Below are 17,224 nucleotides of genomic sequence, written 5' to 3'. Positions count from 1 at the left end.
ACAACGGAGACATGGCTTACCTGCAATGTGTGCTCGAGGAGGACTTCTCTGAGAGCTTGGAGACATGCTTGGAACAGTGATGCTGAGACTTTTAGCCAATTTCTTCTGGCTGGCAGAGCACTTTACCTCTTGGGGAAGCACAGTGAAGATGAGCACTACTGCAATGCAAATGCACATCTGTGTGGCTAGGAGGGACACATCCTAAGCTAGGGCATGGAGAAAGTACGGGATTTCTGAAGGCTTTTTGCAGTGAAAGGAGGAAGTGCAAGATGTGAGGAGCACAGAAACACAGGAATCTGGATTGTTGAGTCTCGTCCCTGCTATTGCAACTCTGTAATCTAAGCATCTCTGTGAATTCCAACAAAGACAAATTGCTCTTTTAACTGGGTTACTTGTAATAAAACTCAGGGACGTGTTCCGAAGCTTTACCCACAGGAAGGTGTGCTACAGAAGCACTGCATTAAGAGTAATGGGGCTATTCATGAGAAAAGACATGAGAAGAGCAAGCACAGAAATGCCCGCATAGGCCATAAATCAGCAAAGAAATGTTTCCATGCAGTGACAAGAGAATTGGGTCCATCTGCAAGCAGCGTGCAATCTACTTATGTCAAGGGGACAGATCTCCCCTCACAGCAGTCACCTTGGACTCACAGGGGAAGCTGACAATGGCAGTAGTGTTTCCAACAGCAATTACCATCCAACATGGAAACATTCAATCTGGAAGAGATGTCAGGCAGCCTTCTTGCCCAGCCTCCTGCTCAACACAAGGATAGCTATGAGAGCAGACTTGGTTGCTCAGGTTTTAACCAAGCTGGGTCTTGGAAACCCCAAGGCAGTTGTCCTCCTGCCATGCACCACAGTGAAGAGCCCACCTCCATCTTTCTGAAAACCTTCTTGTTGATATTGGAAGATAGGAATCCCTGAAACCCGCTATTCTCCAGGCTAGCCATGCCCAGTTCCCTCAGCCTCTCAATAGATCGTGTGCTCCATCCACTGACTATCTTGGGTGGCCCTCTGCTGAGCTCAGTCCAGTTTATGGACCGTTTATCCTGTCCTGGGGGCCCAAAACTGGGTGCAGCATTCTAGAAGTCATCCAGCAGGGAGTAACCACTTCTCTCGATCGTGGCTAAGCTCCTGTGATACATCCCAGGATGCTGCTGGTTCTTCTTTGTTACCAAGGCACATAGGCTGCGCATTCACAGCACATGGACCACCACATCCATTCCAGAAGAACTGCTGAAACTGCCATAACCCAGCTCATTTCAAGGGCCTTTTCCATCAAGCAATGGCTACCGCCTGAAATCAGCTCATCTGCTGCATACCTGGGCCAAGTGGTCCCACAGGTGCCCACAGCCTGAGAATTTTAGGGCAGGCCACAATCATTACCTAACCTGCAGTCACTTTAAAGCCTTCTTTCCCAGTAGGATTGTCACATTGGAAGGGCTGATGGAGCTGAACTGGCAAATACTTGCTGCTTCCTTTGCTGTGGATGGGCTAATGACTGAGTGGCTACACTCTCACTGCCCTTCACAGTCTGTCCCCATTGCCAAAATCACAGGTGTCACATAACCACTTTCTTTATCAAGATACAAATGCATCTGGGTATAAACAGAAATAAAGGAATAAATTTCCTTATTCTTGAAGGAATTCCCATGTTCTGTGTGAGAACACCACTGATACATGGCAAAATGTATGGTGGTTTTTGATACACTATTTTTTCAGACCTTTTTGAACCTCTCTGCAAGAGCAGTCTGTGCTACCCACCTTCAGCTTAACGTTTTGCATATGTATTACACAGAAACCTCAAAAGACAAAAATATTAAGTTTTCTAAAAGCAGGTGAATAATTTTTCAACCATAATTTATTCAATTACTTTTGCTTCTATCTCTGCTTAGAGAGTCTTCCTCAAACAGATGACATTTTTGTAATGTATCCATTAGTTGAAATTTTCTACTGAATAAGTTCTGTGAACAATTCTTGCTCTGTAGCTTCATTTTGAAAATTCTCATCTTTCAGCTGCATAGAAATTTATGTTCTGTTTTATAAGAAATTAATTTACCCTCCTGCTTTGTTTGGAAAGTTAGAGGTGAAAGGTGCTGTAAAGTTGAAATACTTTGTTTTGCTGGCAGCACTGCTCCTGACTGCAGAATGATGCTGGAATTATCTGCAAAAGCCAGAGAAACGACAGGAAGGGATTTCAATGTCAACAATCAAAGGAACAGAGGAAAAGCAGCCGTAAGCTGCAAAAAGTAATGGAAGTGGGATTAATTTTTACTCTGTGGCAATGCTAATTCCTCAAGGAGCAGAAAGTAGTAGATTTACTCTGGGAATCCTCAGCCAGTTTGTGCTGAAGTCAGCTTATCACTGCAGATGAACTGCTAGCACACTACTTGTTATCTTCAAGGGCATGTACAACTTTTGTTTTTCACATAAACTCCATGTTCATGAAAGATGGAGGCAAGGCATGCCTGAAGAGTACAGATCTCCATTTGCCGGAACAGATTTAGTATTGCCTGCAGTTAGTGATCTCACATCTGCCTTTTATTTCTCATTTCAAAAAGTCAGGCTCTCAATGAAGTTCTTGACCTCACCTGACTCCACCAGCATCCAAAAATGAAGTGGTGATTTTTGCAGTAAGTACCAAGCGAGTTCCAAGATGCTTAAATTTGCACTGGTCATCAAGCAGTAACAATTTTCAATCATTATTGTTCAAAAGTGGATTTGAAAACTGCTTACTTGGAATGGCTAGCTCCACTCACTAGCTGCTCCGGTCTCCAGATGTTAAAGAGATACTGATGCAAATAGCATAGTCTGGGGTGACTTATTTAAAAGTAAAAGTGCTGCATTAATCATATGTGGGATGTGTAATGAGGTCTCCCTCTGTGCCGCTATTGTGCCTCTCTCTGAACAGATAGGTGTAGCTTGTTTGACAATCAGAAATTCTAGAAACATGGGCTGGTAAACACTCAGGAGATCACTGAAACTCTTCTCTGCTCTGAGGAATGGTCATCCGTGCTACAGCCAGTCCTGATAGATGTTTATCTAACCTTTTTTAAAAAAAATCTTCTTTAAATCTTCTTTTTAAACCTCCTGAGATTCCGGCTGCTCACACAGTAGCAGTTTTCTTTCTCTCTCTTTTTTTCCTTCCCCTTGGTATCTTAAGTAACCTCCCTAATTGCACTTGAGGAAGTTGCTTTTTATCCTACCATTGGTGGTCACAGAACAACTGATTACTGTCATCTTTACAAATGTGTTTATACATCTGGAGACTGTTGCCATGTCCTTATATTGTGTTTTCTTTTCCAGATCAAACAATCAAATTCCATCGCTCCTCATAGCTTACATTTCCTAAGCCTCCTGCAGTTCTGGTTGCTATTCTCCTGTCTTGTTTGCCCACATCTTTCTTTAAAAGTGCGTGTAATGCTTGAAACTAGATAGCGTGCTTCAGCCAAGTCTGCCTGTTGCTAAACAGAACAGAAATAACACCCTCCAATGTCTTACATACGATCTCCTGCTATTAGAACTCAGAACAGCACAACTATTTTGCAGCACTGCACAGTCCATGACCCACTACAATCCCAAGGCTCTCTCCTGCAGTATTTTCTCCTAACGAGACAGTCCTCATTTGACGTGTGATATTCCTTCCTAAGTGGCGTACTTCATACTTCTTCTGCTAGAATTTTATCATGCTGAATTTAGACTGGGTCTTCAATATCTCAGGGTCATTTTAAAACCCAGTCTTGTACACCGTGACTGGAATCACTGCAAGTGTTATAAAAGTACAATCCATTCCATCGCCCAAGTTATCACAGAAAATACCAGCGAAAAATGATCCCAGAAAATCCCTGGGAGATCCTATTTGTGTGTCCTTCCTTTTTGAAACCAATCATCAATAAAGGCTTTTAAAATACAGGTTTTCATTAACAGGATTGTTATAGAATACACAAAGGGCAAAACTCTTCATACATCTCACTGTGGTCAGTAAAACCAGTTACCTCCCTTCTAGTGTTAAAGGCTGAGAGCCATCCTAAGAAAACTTTTCAAAATCAAATAAAAATTGTATGCGATATCAGGAAAAAAGCAGCAAGTTGCTCTCAGCCACAGCTGATGACAACCCTCTAGAAGTGCTGTTTAACAACTCTGGTTGAAGAATACAAGCATGACTATTTCAGTATGCCCACACAATTCTGAAGCACAGTCCAATTTAATTTAGAAAAAAAAAAAAGAGAGATTTTCCTAAAATTACTATAGTATAGGTTTTCAGTTTGTATTACCATAGCAACAAAGGACCTCACTTGAAATGAGACCCCCCCTTCTGCTCTTGGTGCCAGTGCATAATGCTCAGAACAGGAGACAGCCCCTGTCCCACGCAGCTCGAGGTGCCTCTCCCCGTCCCGCCCCGAGGTGCCGGAGTCCACCCGCAGGAATTGCCCTCCTCCAGGAGCCCTGCCCGAGCAGGTAAGGCCAGCCGAGGAGCAGGAGCGCAGCAGCTCTGCGCCCACCGGGAGCCAGCACACGTGGGGTGGGAGTGGTTTGCCCACGAACGAGCCCGTGGCAGAGCTGAAGATGCTGCCGGCTCCTTAACCCCGCCACCCAGATTTAATTCCCCGCTTAAAATCGGAGACGGACCCCGCTCTGAGTAGCTCCCACCCGGCTGTCCCGCAAATTCCCTTGCAGAGCGGGCACAGGGAGCGCTCCTCTGACCTGTGCGAGGGGTGCGATGTGGTAACCCCTGGACCTCGCGGCGGTGCCGAGGGGATGGAGCAGGATTTCGGCTTTCCTGGAGCCATCCCTGTGGAGGGGGGGGGGGCGTGTGTGTGTGTGTGTGTGTGTGCGCGCGCCTTGCACACTTCCTCGGGGACACCCACAGAGCCAGCGCCGAGTGGGAAGAGCACCACGAGTTTATTAAGGGGTGCCACCGGTGGGCAGCACCCTGCTTCCAGCACCCCACCGGGGGTGACAGCGGGGCAGCACCCGTCCGCCCGTCTGTCCATCCGTCCGTCCGTCCTCCACCCGCACAGCGAGCCCGGCGCGGCCCTGCCGCCGCCCCCCGGTGCCAAGCGCGACCCCGGCGGGCTGCCCCCTTCCCCGGCGAGCCCCTCGCCCCGCGGAGAAGCGGCTCCGTTGGCGGGAGGTGCCGGCGAGCCCCTCCTGCCCCGGCCCCGCCGCCAGCTCGGGCGCGCCCCCGCGGGGCGGGCTCTGCGCGCCTTTTGCGCGGCTTTTGCGCGGGGGAGCCGCCGGCCGCCTCCCGCCCGCCGCGCCATGCGGAGCGCTCGGCACCGGGGCCCTCGCCGGCTCCGGCTCCGGCTCCGGCCCGGGGAGCAGGGACCTGGGGAGCGGGACCCGGGGCTGCGGCCGCCCCATGCCGCGGGGCCGCCCCCCGCCGCCCGGCACCGGCGGCAGGCAAGTTTGCGGGGAACTTTTCCGCAGGGGCTGGGGGCACCGGGAGGCAGAGCCCGGCACGGCACGGCACGGCACGGGGGGGGCTGCCCGGGGCTCCCCCCGGGGGTCTTGCGGGCCCGCGCAGGGGTTGCAGCAACAGGTCGGCTCCTGCGGCAGGGCTGGGAGAGGGAGCGGGCTGCCTCCGCTCCCCGCAGCGGGAGGCGCTCGGCTACCGGCAGGGACCTTCCCGGCTGCTCCCCGCCTTCCTGCCGGCTGGAGGAGCTGCCTCGTCCTCCAGGCTGGGTTGGCGGTGCTCCGAGAGCCCCTCCGCGGCTCCCGCTCGCTCTCGCCGAGCCCGGTGCCTGCACTGCTCGGTACGGAGGCTGCCGGCTGAAATCTCCTCGTCTTGGGCTAATCTGAAGGTCTCTTGCAGAGTTATTTTTGAAATACTTGAGATGTCTTTGCTACCGAGCTATTTAGTGACTTGCGGTCGTGGCAGCTAATAGGTAAAGTTAACTGGTCTTGATAAACATTGTATTTCTGGCAGATTTTTTTTTTTTCCGTTGGAAAAGATTTGGGGGGGCAGAGAAAGCATTCGTAAAATATCTGCTCAATGACTACCTTCATTTCAGTGGCAAAATACGGATATATGCAAATACATGACAAATCCTTTACTTTATAGCAAGATGTTTAAAAGACTGTTTTCAATGTGACTTGCTAAAATTGCTTAAAAATATATTTCAGTGTAAGCAAACTACCGTAGTTATTAGCTATAATGTATTTCAAAACATTCTCCTGGGGATATAAGTTATCTAGCAAAGTTATTTCACTTCTGAATGTTGTCGGCAGAATAAGGCTCAGCTGTATAAAGCAAAACACCGGGTAACATGTTTGTCATCATTCAGTTTGTAGGATGTCAAAAGATGCCCTAAAGCGTAACACTGACCAGATCCAGGAGAGCAGTATGCAGATGTGATTTTTTTTTTGAGATTCTGTGTTTTTCAGGATGATTTTGGTTTATGCTATACATTGACCTCTGTAAGTTTTACTTCGATTTGGCTGGAGGTTCACTTTGCAAGCAGAGCTAAAGTTTGAGATTTGTTGTTACTACCTAGAGAACCGTATGAGTATAGCTTGAAGTATTGCAGGGGGGACTCTGACAGTGGCAATACAGGATGGAAATCAAGTGTCAGAAGAGAGCTGCATTTAACACTGCCTATTTTAACTAAGGAAACTGTAAAGCATGGAGGATCACTAACCTGCAAGACCGTTTCTTACAGAATCCTTTCAGACAAGTCACTGTATTCACATTCACCCTGCACTGAAACTTTTTTTTGCTAAATTTCCAAATGGTAAAAGGCAGCAGAGATCAGTTCCAGGCACTGGAATTGACAGAAGAGTCTAGGGGGGAGTTACGCATCTTCCTTGCATGCTTGTTATCACCTAGGCACAACTTTGAATTGTCTGCATCACAGAGCAGTATCAGGACTCCTTGCAGGAGCTCTGATTACATCAGAGATGCACTGCAGAATTCAAAATACTGCAGAGGATGCTGGAGGGGGGGAGAACAGAACTTGAAGTGGAATTTTAGCATGTTACTTTGGATTTTTATTTCTTTACCTCAGAAGGGCATCTTTAATAATTCTTTCCCCATTGTCTAGGAGTCTGGCACCCTTCCTGAATTTGTGCTGAAAGTAAGGGCAGTACAGATTTCTAATTCAATTTCTTCACCAGACATAATGGATCAGAATATCATCTTGTGCAAGAGAGATTTTTGAAAAGATGTTACATCTTGATTCATATGCACAACACACCATTTAGAGTCACCAAGAGCTCTTGCTATGGGACAGTTATTCTGTATTACCATGGTTTCTAGAAGCCAGAACTACAACCAGGACTGTATAATGTGGTAAGAGTCAGTTCTTGCCCTGGTAAGCTTACAAACAAAAGTAAAGAAGCTCAGAGAGAAGTGATTTATCAAAAACAAGCACACATGATGAGCGAGGGTGCTGGTAAGAACTGGACTCCACAAACTCCCAAGCATTCAAAGGGCAGAATGCTATCTCAGATGTGTAGGGATTTTATCACTGGGCCCTACTTAACCAGAGCAGTTTTATCTGAAGGAGGATTTTACTGTTATAGTACATCCTTGAAGTTCATCTTGTTTAAGTGTTGTGAAAATGGTTGCTGTAGGCTAATGTGTTTTTCTGACTTTATATTCCAGTAACGCACTCCTCAATGCATTTCTTACACCTATCCCCAATGTCATCAGTCTGCAATGCACGAGTAAAGTAGGTTGCTCTTTTTGCAAGCTCACTAACAAAAAAACCCTTTCTATTCTTCAGATAGCTCCCTTCTTAAAGTAGTGCTGATCATCATTCTGTAGAGGTGCCTTCCAATGAAGAAACATGCAAAGAAGCGCATGGCTTTATTTTTCACCTTTCTCTTTTCCTTCAATTCAGACCATCTTTTCTATTGTCCCTTATTTTCTCCTATTCTTCCCTCTTAGATATGAAGCTTTGTGTATCGGAGGTAAAAAATCACGTAATAACACATGTACAGCATGAAATACCAAAGCTGCCTACATGGAATCTGTGGGCTTGCCACTTCTGGTTATGGAAATAGAAGGAACCACCTTTTATAACTGCAGTCACTGTGTGTTACACAGGGATTAATTTGTCCAATTTATTGTCTCGCACAGGTCGAGAAGCTGGAAGTGAAGAAAAATTATTTTTTCTTTGCTCTGTTGTTTCACAGCTGATGCCTCAGGGTTACAGCGTGTGTCTGACACACACGAACATTTACATTTCCCTCTCCCCATTTCTTTCCATTGTGTCAACAATGGATGTGGTGGGAGATCAAACCAGTCACAGAGATGAGCTGCCTCATTTTTCCTGGCTGAGATTCAGAGGATAAATTGTTGCTAACCAACATCATCTGGTATTACAGAAGGGAAAGCGGTTAACTTAGCTCCCAATTTTTCCACAGTCTTCCATTAATCATAATCTTTATTCTCTTTAGGCAAGCCCAGCCTTAGACATAGTTGAGGCAGACGGGAAAAAACTTGTTTCTAAAAAAAAAACAGTTACTCTTAAGGAGAAGGGTCCTACGTAACCATACCTCAGGTAGCCCCGTTTTCCCACCTACAGCTTGAGCTCACAGTGGCAGTATTTCTGCAGATGGGCATGCTTTAATAGAAGACCAGCTCTTAGGTCACTAGGAGTGCTTCATGGGATAGGACTGTAAGTCAGGGTAATTACAAGCTCAACTGCTCCTTACTTGCACTGTTCAACGTGCTCTAGCTAGCACTATGTGAGCCAGCTGTCATTCTCCTCAGATCCATTCATTTATCTGAGCCCTGCAGCTTTAGCAGTGGGCAGTGGCAGAGTGCCACTGTTTGTCGTGATGCTCCGCTGATAATCCCAGTGTTGGCTGGAGTTCTCTAGACAGAGACTCTTTAGTATGATTACATTTTGTGTTAATGTTCTTTCAGAAAACAGGACTTGCAGATCAGTACGCCTTCACTTAGTCTTTCTTGAGACAAGACATAAACTGAAATCAACTAGAAGTTTACTTGAGTTTATTACATCCTCCTTTTCTAAAACTCCTTTGGAAGTTTTAGAATTGCCCATTGCCTGCCATGGGGATTCCCAAGAGTCATAATTCTGGAGGAAAGACAGAGCCACTCAGCAATACAAGAAAGTATGTAGTGATAAGGTACTGAAAGCTGAACATAGTTAAGATTTTAGCAGAGAATGGGTTAACCCTCCAAACAGCCGCTCTCAAATCACTAGCAATAGCAATAGAGATCCCACTTTGGGATAGGAGCAAGATGCCAAAGCTTACCTCTGCCAAAAGGGCCAGAAAATGGTACCACAGCTCATGAAAGGTCTGAATCATGCCTTGTCCATTCTTGTATATTCCCGTAGGCTTTCTTTTTCCACAGTCCTACCACAGGCCCTAAAGGTAAGTAAATGAATGATTTCTTTTTGTACTAAAGAGTATACACATTAAAAAATCAAAAACTATCACTCCATCCAAAGCTCAGCTGTTTGTAAGAGTATGTAAGGTACTGCTTCATTTAGAGTAATTTTGGGAAGTTTGGGAGCAGGACTGAGACAGTTTTATTGAAAATATTATTTTAAGCCCCCATGCAGCAAAGAAAGCCTGTTGCTCTTAAACTGAAGTGCAGCTGTAGTGTATTCATGTTTGTTTGTTTTTCTTCTATAACAGTTATGTAATGTTACTGATGTGGTTTACAAACCCCAGCTTCTGAAAATAAGAGTTCTGTGCTTAACGATTAAACATTGTGCATTAAGCTGTAGCTGACTGTGGGGATGGAAGACCTAGAAGCAGTACTGTACAATTCTCCCGAGCAAGAGCAGACTTTCAGACTGACTTTTAAATTGCAGTGAATTAGGGAGGCAAAACCTTTTAACATTTCCAGTACCTGTTTTTCATACTGATTTGAACTTTGTGGTCCGTGCATTCCACCAACTTCATACTAGTTTTGTGTGAGCAGAATTTTAATCTGATTTTCAAAGTCATCTTAAGAATTTTTTGGTTTCTTAGAATCACAGCTGAAGGTATTCACCTTGGTTCTCAGCTACTATTCAATGTTAGAACAAAGACCTATTGCTGTGTATAGGTTGCCAATTGTAATTGAAATAATATTCCAATTTTTGTGTAGAAACCAAGTATTTCTTAACAATCTTTCATGAATGAGACTGTAAAAGGGGAGTTGCCATGTCATTAAATGTGTAAACTCTATACAAAGACTTTATGTGATTGTCAATAGAAGTGTTTTTTCCAAAGCTGTTTCCATATGGCCTTTTAGAAATTAGTCTGATGCTAACTGTTTTTCAGAAGTATTTAGTTAATTACAGCATAATTGACTTCTGATTTTTCTATATACTTAATGGGAACTAAAATAATAAAGATTTTAACATGTAATTGTTAAATAAAAAAGACATAATTTCCTTTTCTAAAAAATACACTTGAATTCTGTGTTCCTACGTGATACTATCATAAGTTTGACACTTCCTTTCTGAAGCTGGAATATCCTGCCACATGCAGGAATTATTCCTGGTTTCCCTCTGTACCCACTGGGAACTGAAACCTCAGCATTTGAGACAAAAGTTCACCAGTGTCAGTAAATAGAGTCAGTTCTACCTGACTGGGCAAAAAGAGCCTCACCAGAAAGCTTTTCTGACCATACTCAGCCACTGCTGATTTCTTTCCAATTATTTTATCAACCATAAACGTTTCTGAGCCTCAGTCACTACATTTGTTCCAAACTCGAAAACAACGCCTCACTCACTAAACCCGTATATCTGTTTTTCGTTCCAGAAGACACTTGCAGAAGTAGCGAAGTGATGTGATGTGAAGTTATCTTCCAAGATGACTCTTCTACCTGGAGAAAATTCTGATTATGACTATAGTGCCCTGAGCTGTGCTTCAGATACTTCCTTCAACCACACATTCTTTCCAGAAACAGAAACCCTTAAGGGAGTCTTTTACCAAAGAGCCAAGCTAATTCACCCTGAAGAGGATCTCCTGAAAGGGTTTCACCCTGATGATCGGAAGCATCATATTATTATAACGTAGGGGGCATTAAGTATTTGCTCCCATGGACCACGCTTGATGAATTCCCATTGACACGTTTGGGACAACTAAAATTCTGCAACAATTTTGATGACATTCTAAACATCTGTGATGATTACGATGTGACATGTAATGAATTCTTTTTCGACCGCAACCCAGGAGCATTCAGGACAATCCTGACCTTTTTGCGGGTTGGAAAACTTCGGCTCCTGCGGGAGATGTGTGCGTTGTCTTTCCAAGAGGAGCTGCTCTACTGGGGAATTGAGGAAGACAACTTGGACTGGTGTTGTAAAAGGAGGTATCTGCAAAAAATGGAGGAGTTTACCGAAATAAATGAACGGGAGGATGACCTCATAGAAAATGAAACAGGTGAAACATTAGAGGAGACAAAATTGGCTTGTGCATGAGAAAGTTACAAGACATGGTGGAAAGACCCCAGTCTGGCCTCCCTGGGAAAGTGTTTGCTTGTTTGTCTGTTTTATTTGTAACCATTACAGCAGTGAATTTATCCATCAGCACCATGCCTGACCTAAGGGAGGAGGAGGAAAAGGTAAGTTAACTTTTCGGGATGGAAAACAGTATATGATGAGAAGAGCAGAAAAATATAAGGTCTGACGGTATTGATTTGAATGGGGATTTTGCGGCTGCCTTTAGAGGGAAAAAATAGCACAAAGAAGATTGGAAATCTTACATGACTGTGTTCAATTACTTGTAAGAATCAACCATATCAAGTTCTATGTCCAAAGAAAATTTTGTTAGTGGGCATTCTTCAGTACACTTGTATTGTATAACACTTTGTTAATCTTGCATTCGGTATTTAGAATGCCTGAAATTACCAAGCAACGTCTTTGTGCAATAAGTAGTTCTTTTCTAAGTTTTGCATTTAACTTGATCCAATTTGTCAATGTGTTTCCCCATAGCAACAGCTTCAATTCCTTTAATATTTGGGGTTTTAAAAAGCCCACAAAACTCTTTCTGTCACCGTACCAACTAAAATAGTTATTATCCAAGTGCCGATTACAAACTCCTCCTCTTTCCTCCAGGGTGAGTGTTCCCAGATGTGCTACAATATTTTCATTGTGGAGTCTGTCTGTGTGGCATGGTTTTCACTGGAGTTCCTGCTAAGATTCATCCAGGCAAAGAGCAAGTTTGCATTTTTGAGAAGACCTCTAACCCTGATAGACATCATAGCCATTCTGCCATATTACATCACTTTGCTAGTAGATACCACTTCAGTGGGCTACAAAAAGCCCAGCTCTGGGAGCATCTACCTGGACAAAGTAGGTCTGGTCCTCCGTATACTCCGTGCCTTGAGGATTCTTTATGTCATGCGGCTGGCCAGACACTCCCTAGGGCTGCAGACGCTGGGGCTGACTGCTCGCAGGTGCACCCGGGAGTTTGGTCTCCTGCTGCTCTTCCTCTGTGTGGCCATTGCACTGTTTGCACCGCTCCTGTATGTCATCGAGAACGAGATGGCGGACTCGCAGGAGTTTACCAGCATCCCCGCGTGCTACTGGTGGGCTGTCATCACCATGACCACGGTAGGCTACGGAGATATGGTTCCCAGGAGCATTCCCGGCCAAGTGGTGGCACTGAGCAGCATCCTGAGTGGCATCCTCCTCATGGCATTTCCAGTCACTTCCATCTTCCACACGTTTTCACGGTCCTACATTGAGCTAAAGCAAGAACAGGAAAGAATAATGTACAGGAGAGCACAGTTCTTACTAAAAACAAAGTCCCAGATAAGCAGTGCATCACAAGGGAGTGATATTTTATTCCCCAGTCTCTCTTCTGAGACTAGGGACAATGAATGAAATTTAAGTTGCTGTTTTTCCTCATGTCAAGTAATGTTTTGTTGTATCAGATTTCATCTTTTAATTTGCTTTGGAAGCATTTTACAAAGGTAACCCTCATATTAAAAGGAAGAAAAGGGGCTATTAACCAGGAACTGATGTGGTTTAAGAAGGCTATTATTATGTTGTTTCTCCCCCCTGACCTTCCCAGTATAATGTTTGGGACAGATCTTTCACTGAAATCATACGGTGGGATTTTAGGGATTGAAAGTTCTCTGACAAAAATAGGAACAACATATAATTCTGTACTTGACAGGCTGTTTTGTCATTTGTAATACACATTTTTTGCAAACAAATCACAATGTATATAATCATTAAGCAGGCTGCCATTTTTCTTGGTCTTCTTGTGTATAAATAATGTAAATACAAGAAAATTAATGGCTAAATTCTCTCCCAGTAAAATGCCTCAGAGCGTGATGGAAATAACCACAGCTGTTTGTCCCATTGTGCTCTTAAAAACATTAAGATTTGTCGTTCACAACACCAACTGTATATTCTGTGTAAGTCAGCCATAAACGTAACAGGAAAAAAAAAGAGAATAAAACTGTTTGTATCATAACCTCGCTAAAGATGTAAATACTTAGAGCTCAACAGCTTCAAAATTTAAATGAAGTTACAACGTTGATCCTATGTCACCGAATGCAGGATTCCAAGGAACAAAGTCTTTTGAGTTTTGTAGCATTTAGCATTATCAAGAGGAGAATAGCTGCAAATCAAATGAAATATGCATGATAAGATGCCAGTCGTTCCCTACCATCTGTTTCCATGTTTTTACTTTACCTCAGATACGAAACAGAATTAAAAGAGGCCTGTTTCCAGGGGACACCCTACCATTACTTGGCAAATCAATATTGCAGCTACCCATTCACATTCTGCATTTGGTTCTTTAAAAGGAGCAGAAAATATATGGTCGTGGGAAGTTGCCAATGATGAAAAAAAGAAAATATCATTTGAGTCATGGAGTGGGGGGTACTGACAGCTTTATACTTTACTGTCCTCAATCACGAGGGACCTGAGACTTAATTAACTATAACTTTACCATTATTACAGACATCACAGTACCAGAGAAAATTTTAAATAGGCTATGAAAAGGCAATTAGGTCCTAAAGCACAACTGTGTATTATTCATCCACACACGTCTTGGTCCAGGTTCCCCTGCTGAAGCCAGTGGGAGTACACAGGTCAGCGAGGCGCTCGGCTTTGGCACCTCTTTCTCTGGAGATTAATGACAGACCTCCCATTTATTTTAGAGGGAACGAGGCGGGTTCACATAACAACTCAGGAGACAAACTCCAGAACTTTAAAAAAGTGAGTGAAATCCAATTGCTTGACTTCATGTGTGCTCAGAGGTAAAGAAAAGATAAATGTATGAATTCCACTTTTTTTTTTTCCTAATTACCTGTTAACAGCTAGGGAGAGATTTGGAAGTTCCTCAGCCTGTGCTATTTGGTCAAGTCCATGTTACACTGGTTTTCTGTTCAAATGTCTTTAAAACACGATTTGAAGGTGTTTTGGTATGCTTATTTTTAAGAAATAATTACAAAACTTGCAAAAATGCACTCTACAAATAATTAAGGATCTAAGACTCTTCAGCCTATCATAGGTAAACGTGCCTACGGAGCTTTACTGCAGCGCTAAAATACCCAGTCTAAACTCTTGGCAATTAATTACGTGCCAGAGCTAGGAATGCAACCAGCTTTTCACTCTTGTTCTTCGGCTTTAATTAGAGTTGGACAAAAAACAGGAACACTGTGACAAAAAAAAAAAAGGGACACATTTTCCATCCAAAATACTCTTAATTTCAAAATGTTTGATCATCTGTAGAATTGGCTTCAACACAAGTGCTATACATCCTTCTACCTTTGTGTCAGCAGTCATAAAAAGAGCCGGTAATTAGATTAGTCCTGTGAGCAACAGTTGCTTATCTAAGAATGTGTTGACAGGCTGAGCCAGAAATAAGAAGCTGTAAGTGAATATAAAGAGAAATCAAGATTTACCAAATAAAACCTAAGCTTACTTCCTTTTTTTTTTCCCTAGCTAATAAATGCTGAAGATCTGTCCATTTTCTCAGTGCCTTTACATTGAGTTAATACTCATTAATTTCATGTATCACCTTATTTTTATGCCAGAATTATAGCTTGATTCTGAAGTCCTTGTCCAAAAAATATAAAAATAAATAAATCACCCTGAATTTGGGTGTTGGTTGAGCAAACCTGTGAAAGCATCTTGCCTGTTGGGAGTTCTGCCTGAGCCAGGAACAAATTAGCCTCCCAGGATGCACCCCTATGTAATTTTGAGCTTGGCAACACATCTCTTGTAAGCATACCAACATGTTTCACTGTGAATCACTGTAACAAACTTGCTTATGTTTTACACAAGGTAATGCATACTGTAGTCCTTATGCTAAATAAAACCAGCTATACGTCTTAAGAGCACAAGATTAGTATGAAACCCACATGCTGCGTTCCAGCTTCTACTGTGAAGGATGAACGTTTAACACGATTAGTGCCTCCTTACAGCACATTATCTGAAATTTTAGTCAAATTCATGAAAATTATGCATTGATTCAAAAGCTGGCTGTTTCTAGTGACAGTGACAGCTACCCAAGTCAGCTATCAACTCCTTTTTTGCCTTTAACAGCATGTTGCAGTCAACAAGAAGTCCCACTAAAACACTTTGTGCTTGTCTGAAGTCAAAAGAATTGTTGAAATTGCACGATAAAGAGTGGTGCATGTCTCCAATAGAGGTAGGCTTGCATTGCTATTTATATTAACCTGTGTATACTGCAGAAATATGTACAATATGAATTCAAACAGCAGCAGCTGTATTGGTTTTGATAATAAGTGTTAGGTTCTCCTTTCCACTTCCATGTCCTTCTTAAGGTATAGAGAAACTCAGACATGCTACAGGCAGGCATGACAACCTGGGATCCTCATGAGAAATGAGCAACAGTTGAGGGAGAGTTGGGGCTGTAAGTATCACTAGCTGAAGCATGCTGGCTGTGAAAAAAAATGCATTTATTAAGAAATAAAATTCTCAGTATAGAAAAATCTAGGTACTAGTTCAGCAGTTTGAATAGGGAAAACTTTCTTGCACGTTCGTCCCAAGAGTCACAATCAGTTACTGACCTGTTAATTGGGACATAACCTCAAAAACACTTTTAACCATTTAATCACAGAAACTAACAGGTTTCAGGAAAAGAACTGGAAGGATGTGTGGAGATTGAGGACAAGAAAAATCCTAATAAAACCAGAACTTCCAGGTAAAGGTGTTGTATTAAATTATTTGCTCCAAAATCTGTGCCTTCTTCATTCTGCATGTCCTCAAAAAACAGTAATAAATGGGATAGAATCATTGCTCCTTTGTTTTTCCCACTGTTAATTCAGTACTTCAGATTTCCATAGTCAGAGGCTTTAGTAGTGTTACAGAACAGTCAGAGGCTTTAGCAAGTCCAATTAAGCAATACCAACAATTATGCAGAACTGAATCATGAATTTGCACATCATCAGATACACGTCTGGGAAGGAAAGCTGGCATGCTCTCTACATTCATGACTTGTGTGGGTAGAATTAACTGGGTATTCAGGGCTGATGCAAAAGCAAAGACGTTTTGCTGTAGCAGGTTCTCGTTCCTACTGCTATAGCTCTGTGGTGTTACTAAACCAAAGTTTCACAGGAGTCTCTCTGAACAAAAGCTTTCCGCCTCAGTCTTCCCCCTCCAGGCTATGGACTGAGGCTCAGAGTCAAAATTCACGTTAGGCACTTACCAAGCACCTGAAGCAACAGCCTGTTTGCTGGAAGATCTGACTCACCACTGGCAGACGTGTAGTCTTCCCCATTCTTTATTTTTTAAACAGAGGGTGCCTAGAATGAACCAGATCCCTAGTTCAGGTGTCACATTAAAAGGCCAACGTTAGGTCAGACGAATTGGAGCCTTAATCTTGAATTGCACAGACCCACCGATATCTTCCAGCACTAACTCTGCATTATTTGTCTTTTCTGTGTCTCATTTCGCTCCTGTGGGGACCAAGAAATAGGAAGCAGCACCCAGAATCCTGGGCCAGAGAGGTCACGCTTGGTCTTTGGCCGAGATCAGTGTGAAACAATGGCAGTGGCAATATGGTTCGTGGCAGCTCGTGCCTGACTGAAATAGTTCTGTTCCTCCCAATTACTGATTTGGTTTTCTTTCAGCTTAGTTAAGAACAAGACCAGTAAATTAAAACAAGAGGAAAAGAACATTACTTCTTTAACAAAGCCAAATGTTCACATCCCTCTCTCAGGTTTGTAACAGGCTGAAAACTGGAGTGGATGCTTCTAAGCTACAGATTTAATTGACTCTGTTTAAGCAGAATTAGAAGTAAAAGTGACAAATGTGACTTTGAAGAC

At 43.2% G+C, this 17,224-nt stretch overlaps 1 protein-coding gene and 1 long non-coding RNA gene across 2 annotated transcripts in view; one reads left to right on the top strand and one right to left on the bottom strand.

Moving 5' to 3' along the window:
* Nucleotides 1–5,944: 5,944 nt before the first annotated feature.
* The window catches only part of LOC121079334, a 43,482-nt gene continuing 32,202 nt past the window's right edge, over nt 5,945–17,224 (bottom strand). Inside the window, exons 3-4 of the long non-coding RNA XR_005824983.1 lie at nt 12,258–12,662; nt 5,945–11,288 (exon numbers count right to left, since the gene is read on the bottom strand). This is a non-coding gene — a long non-coding RNA (uncharacterized LOC121079334). The remainder of the gene's footprint in view (nt 11,289–12,257; nt 12,663–17,224) is intronic.
* KCNG1 (potassium voltage-gated channel modifier subfamily G member 1) lies at nt 10,783–12,934 on the top strand. The gene is given in 4 exon segments (XM_040576447.1): nt 10,783–10,978; nt 10,981–11,361; nt 11,364–11,536; nt 12,030–12,934. Coding segments are annotated over 4 exon segments (1,521 nt in total). The 3' UTR covers nt 12,801–12,934.

This window comes from Cygnus olor, chromosome 16, assembly GCF_009769625.2.
Source record: "Cygnus olor isolate bCygOlo1 chromosome 16, bCygOlo1.pri.v2, whole genome shotgun sequence".
In the NCBI taxonomy this organism is placed as follows: domain Eukaryota; kingdom Metazoa; phylum Chordata; class Aves; order Anseriformes; family Anatidae; genus Cygnus; species Cygnus olor.
The sequence above is the reverse complement of the archived record's forward strand: the minus strand, read 5'-3'. Positions and strand labels throughout refer to the sequence as shown.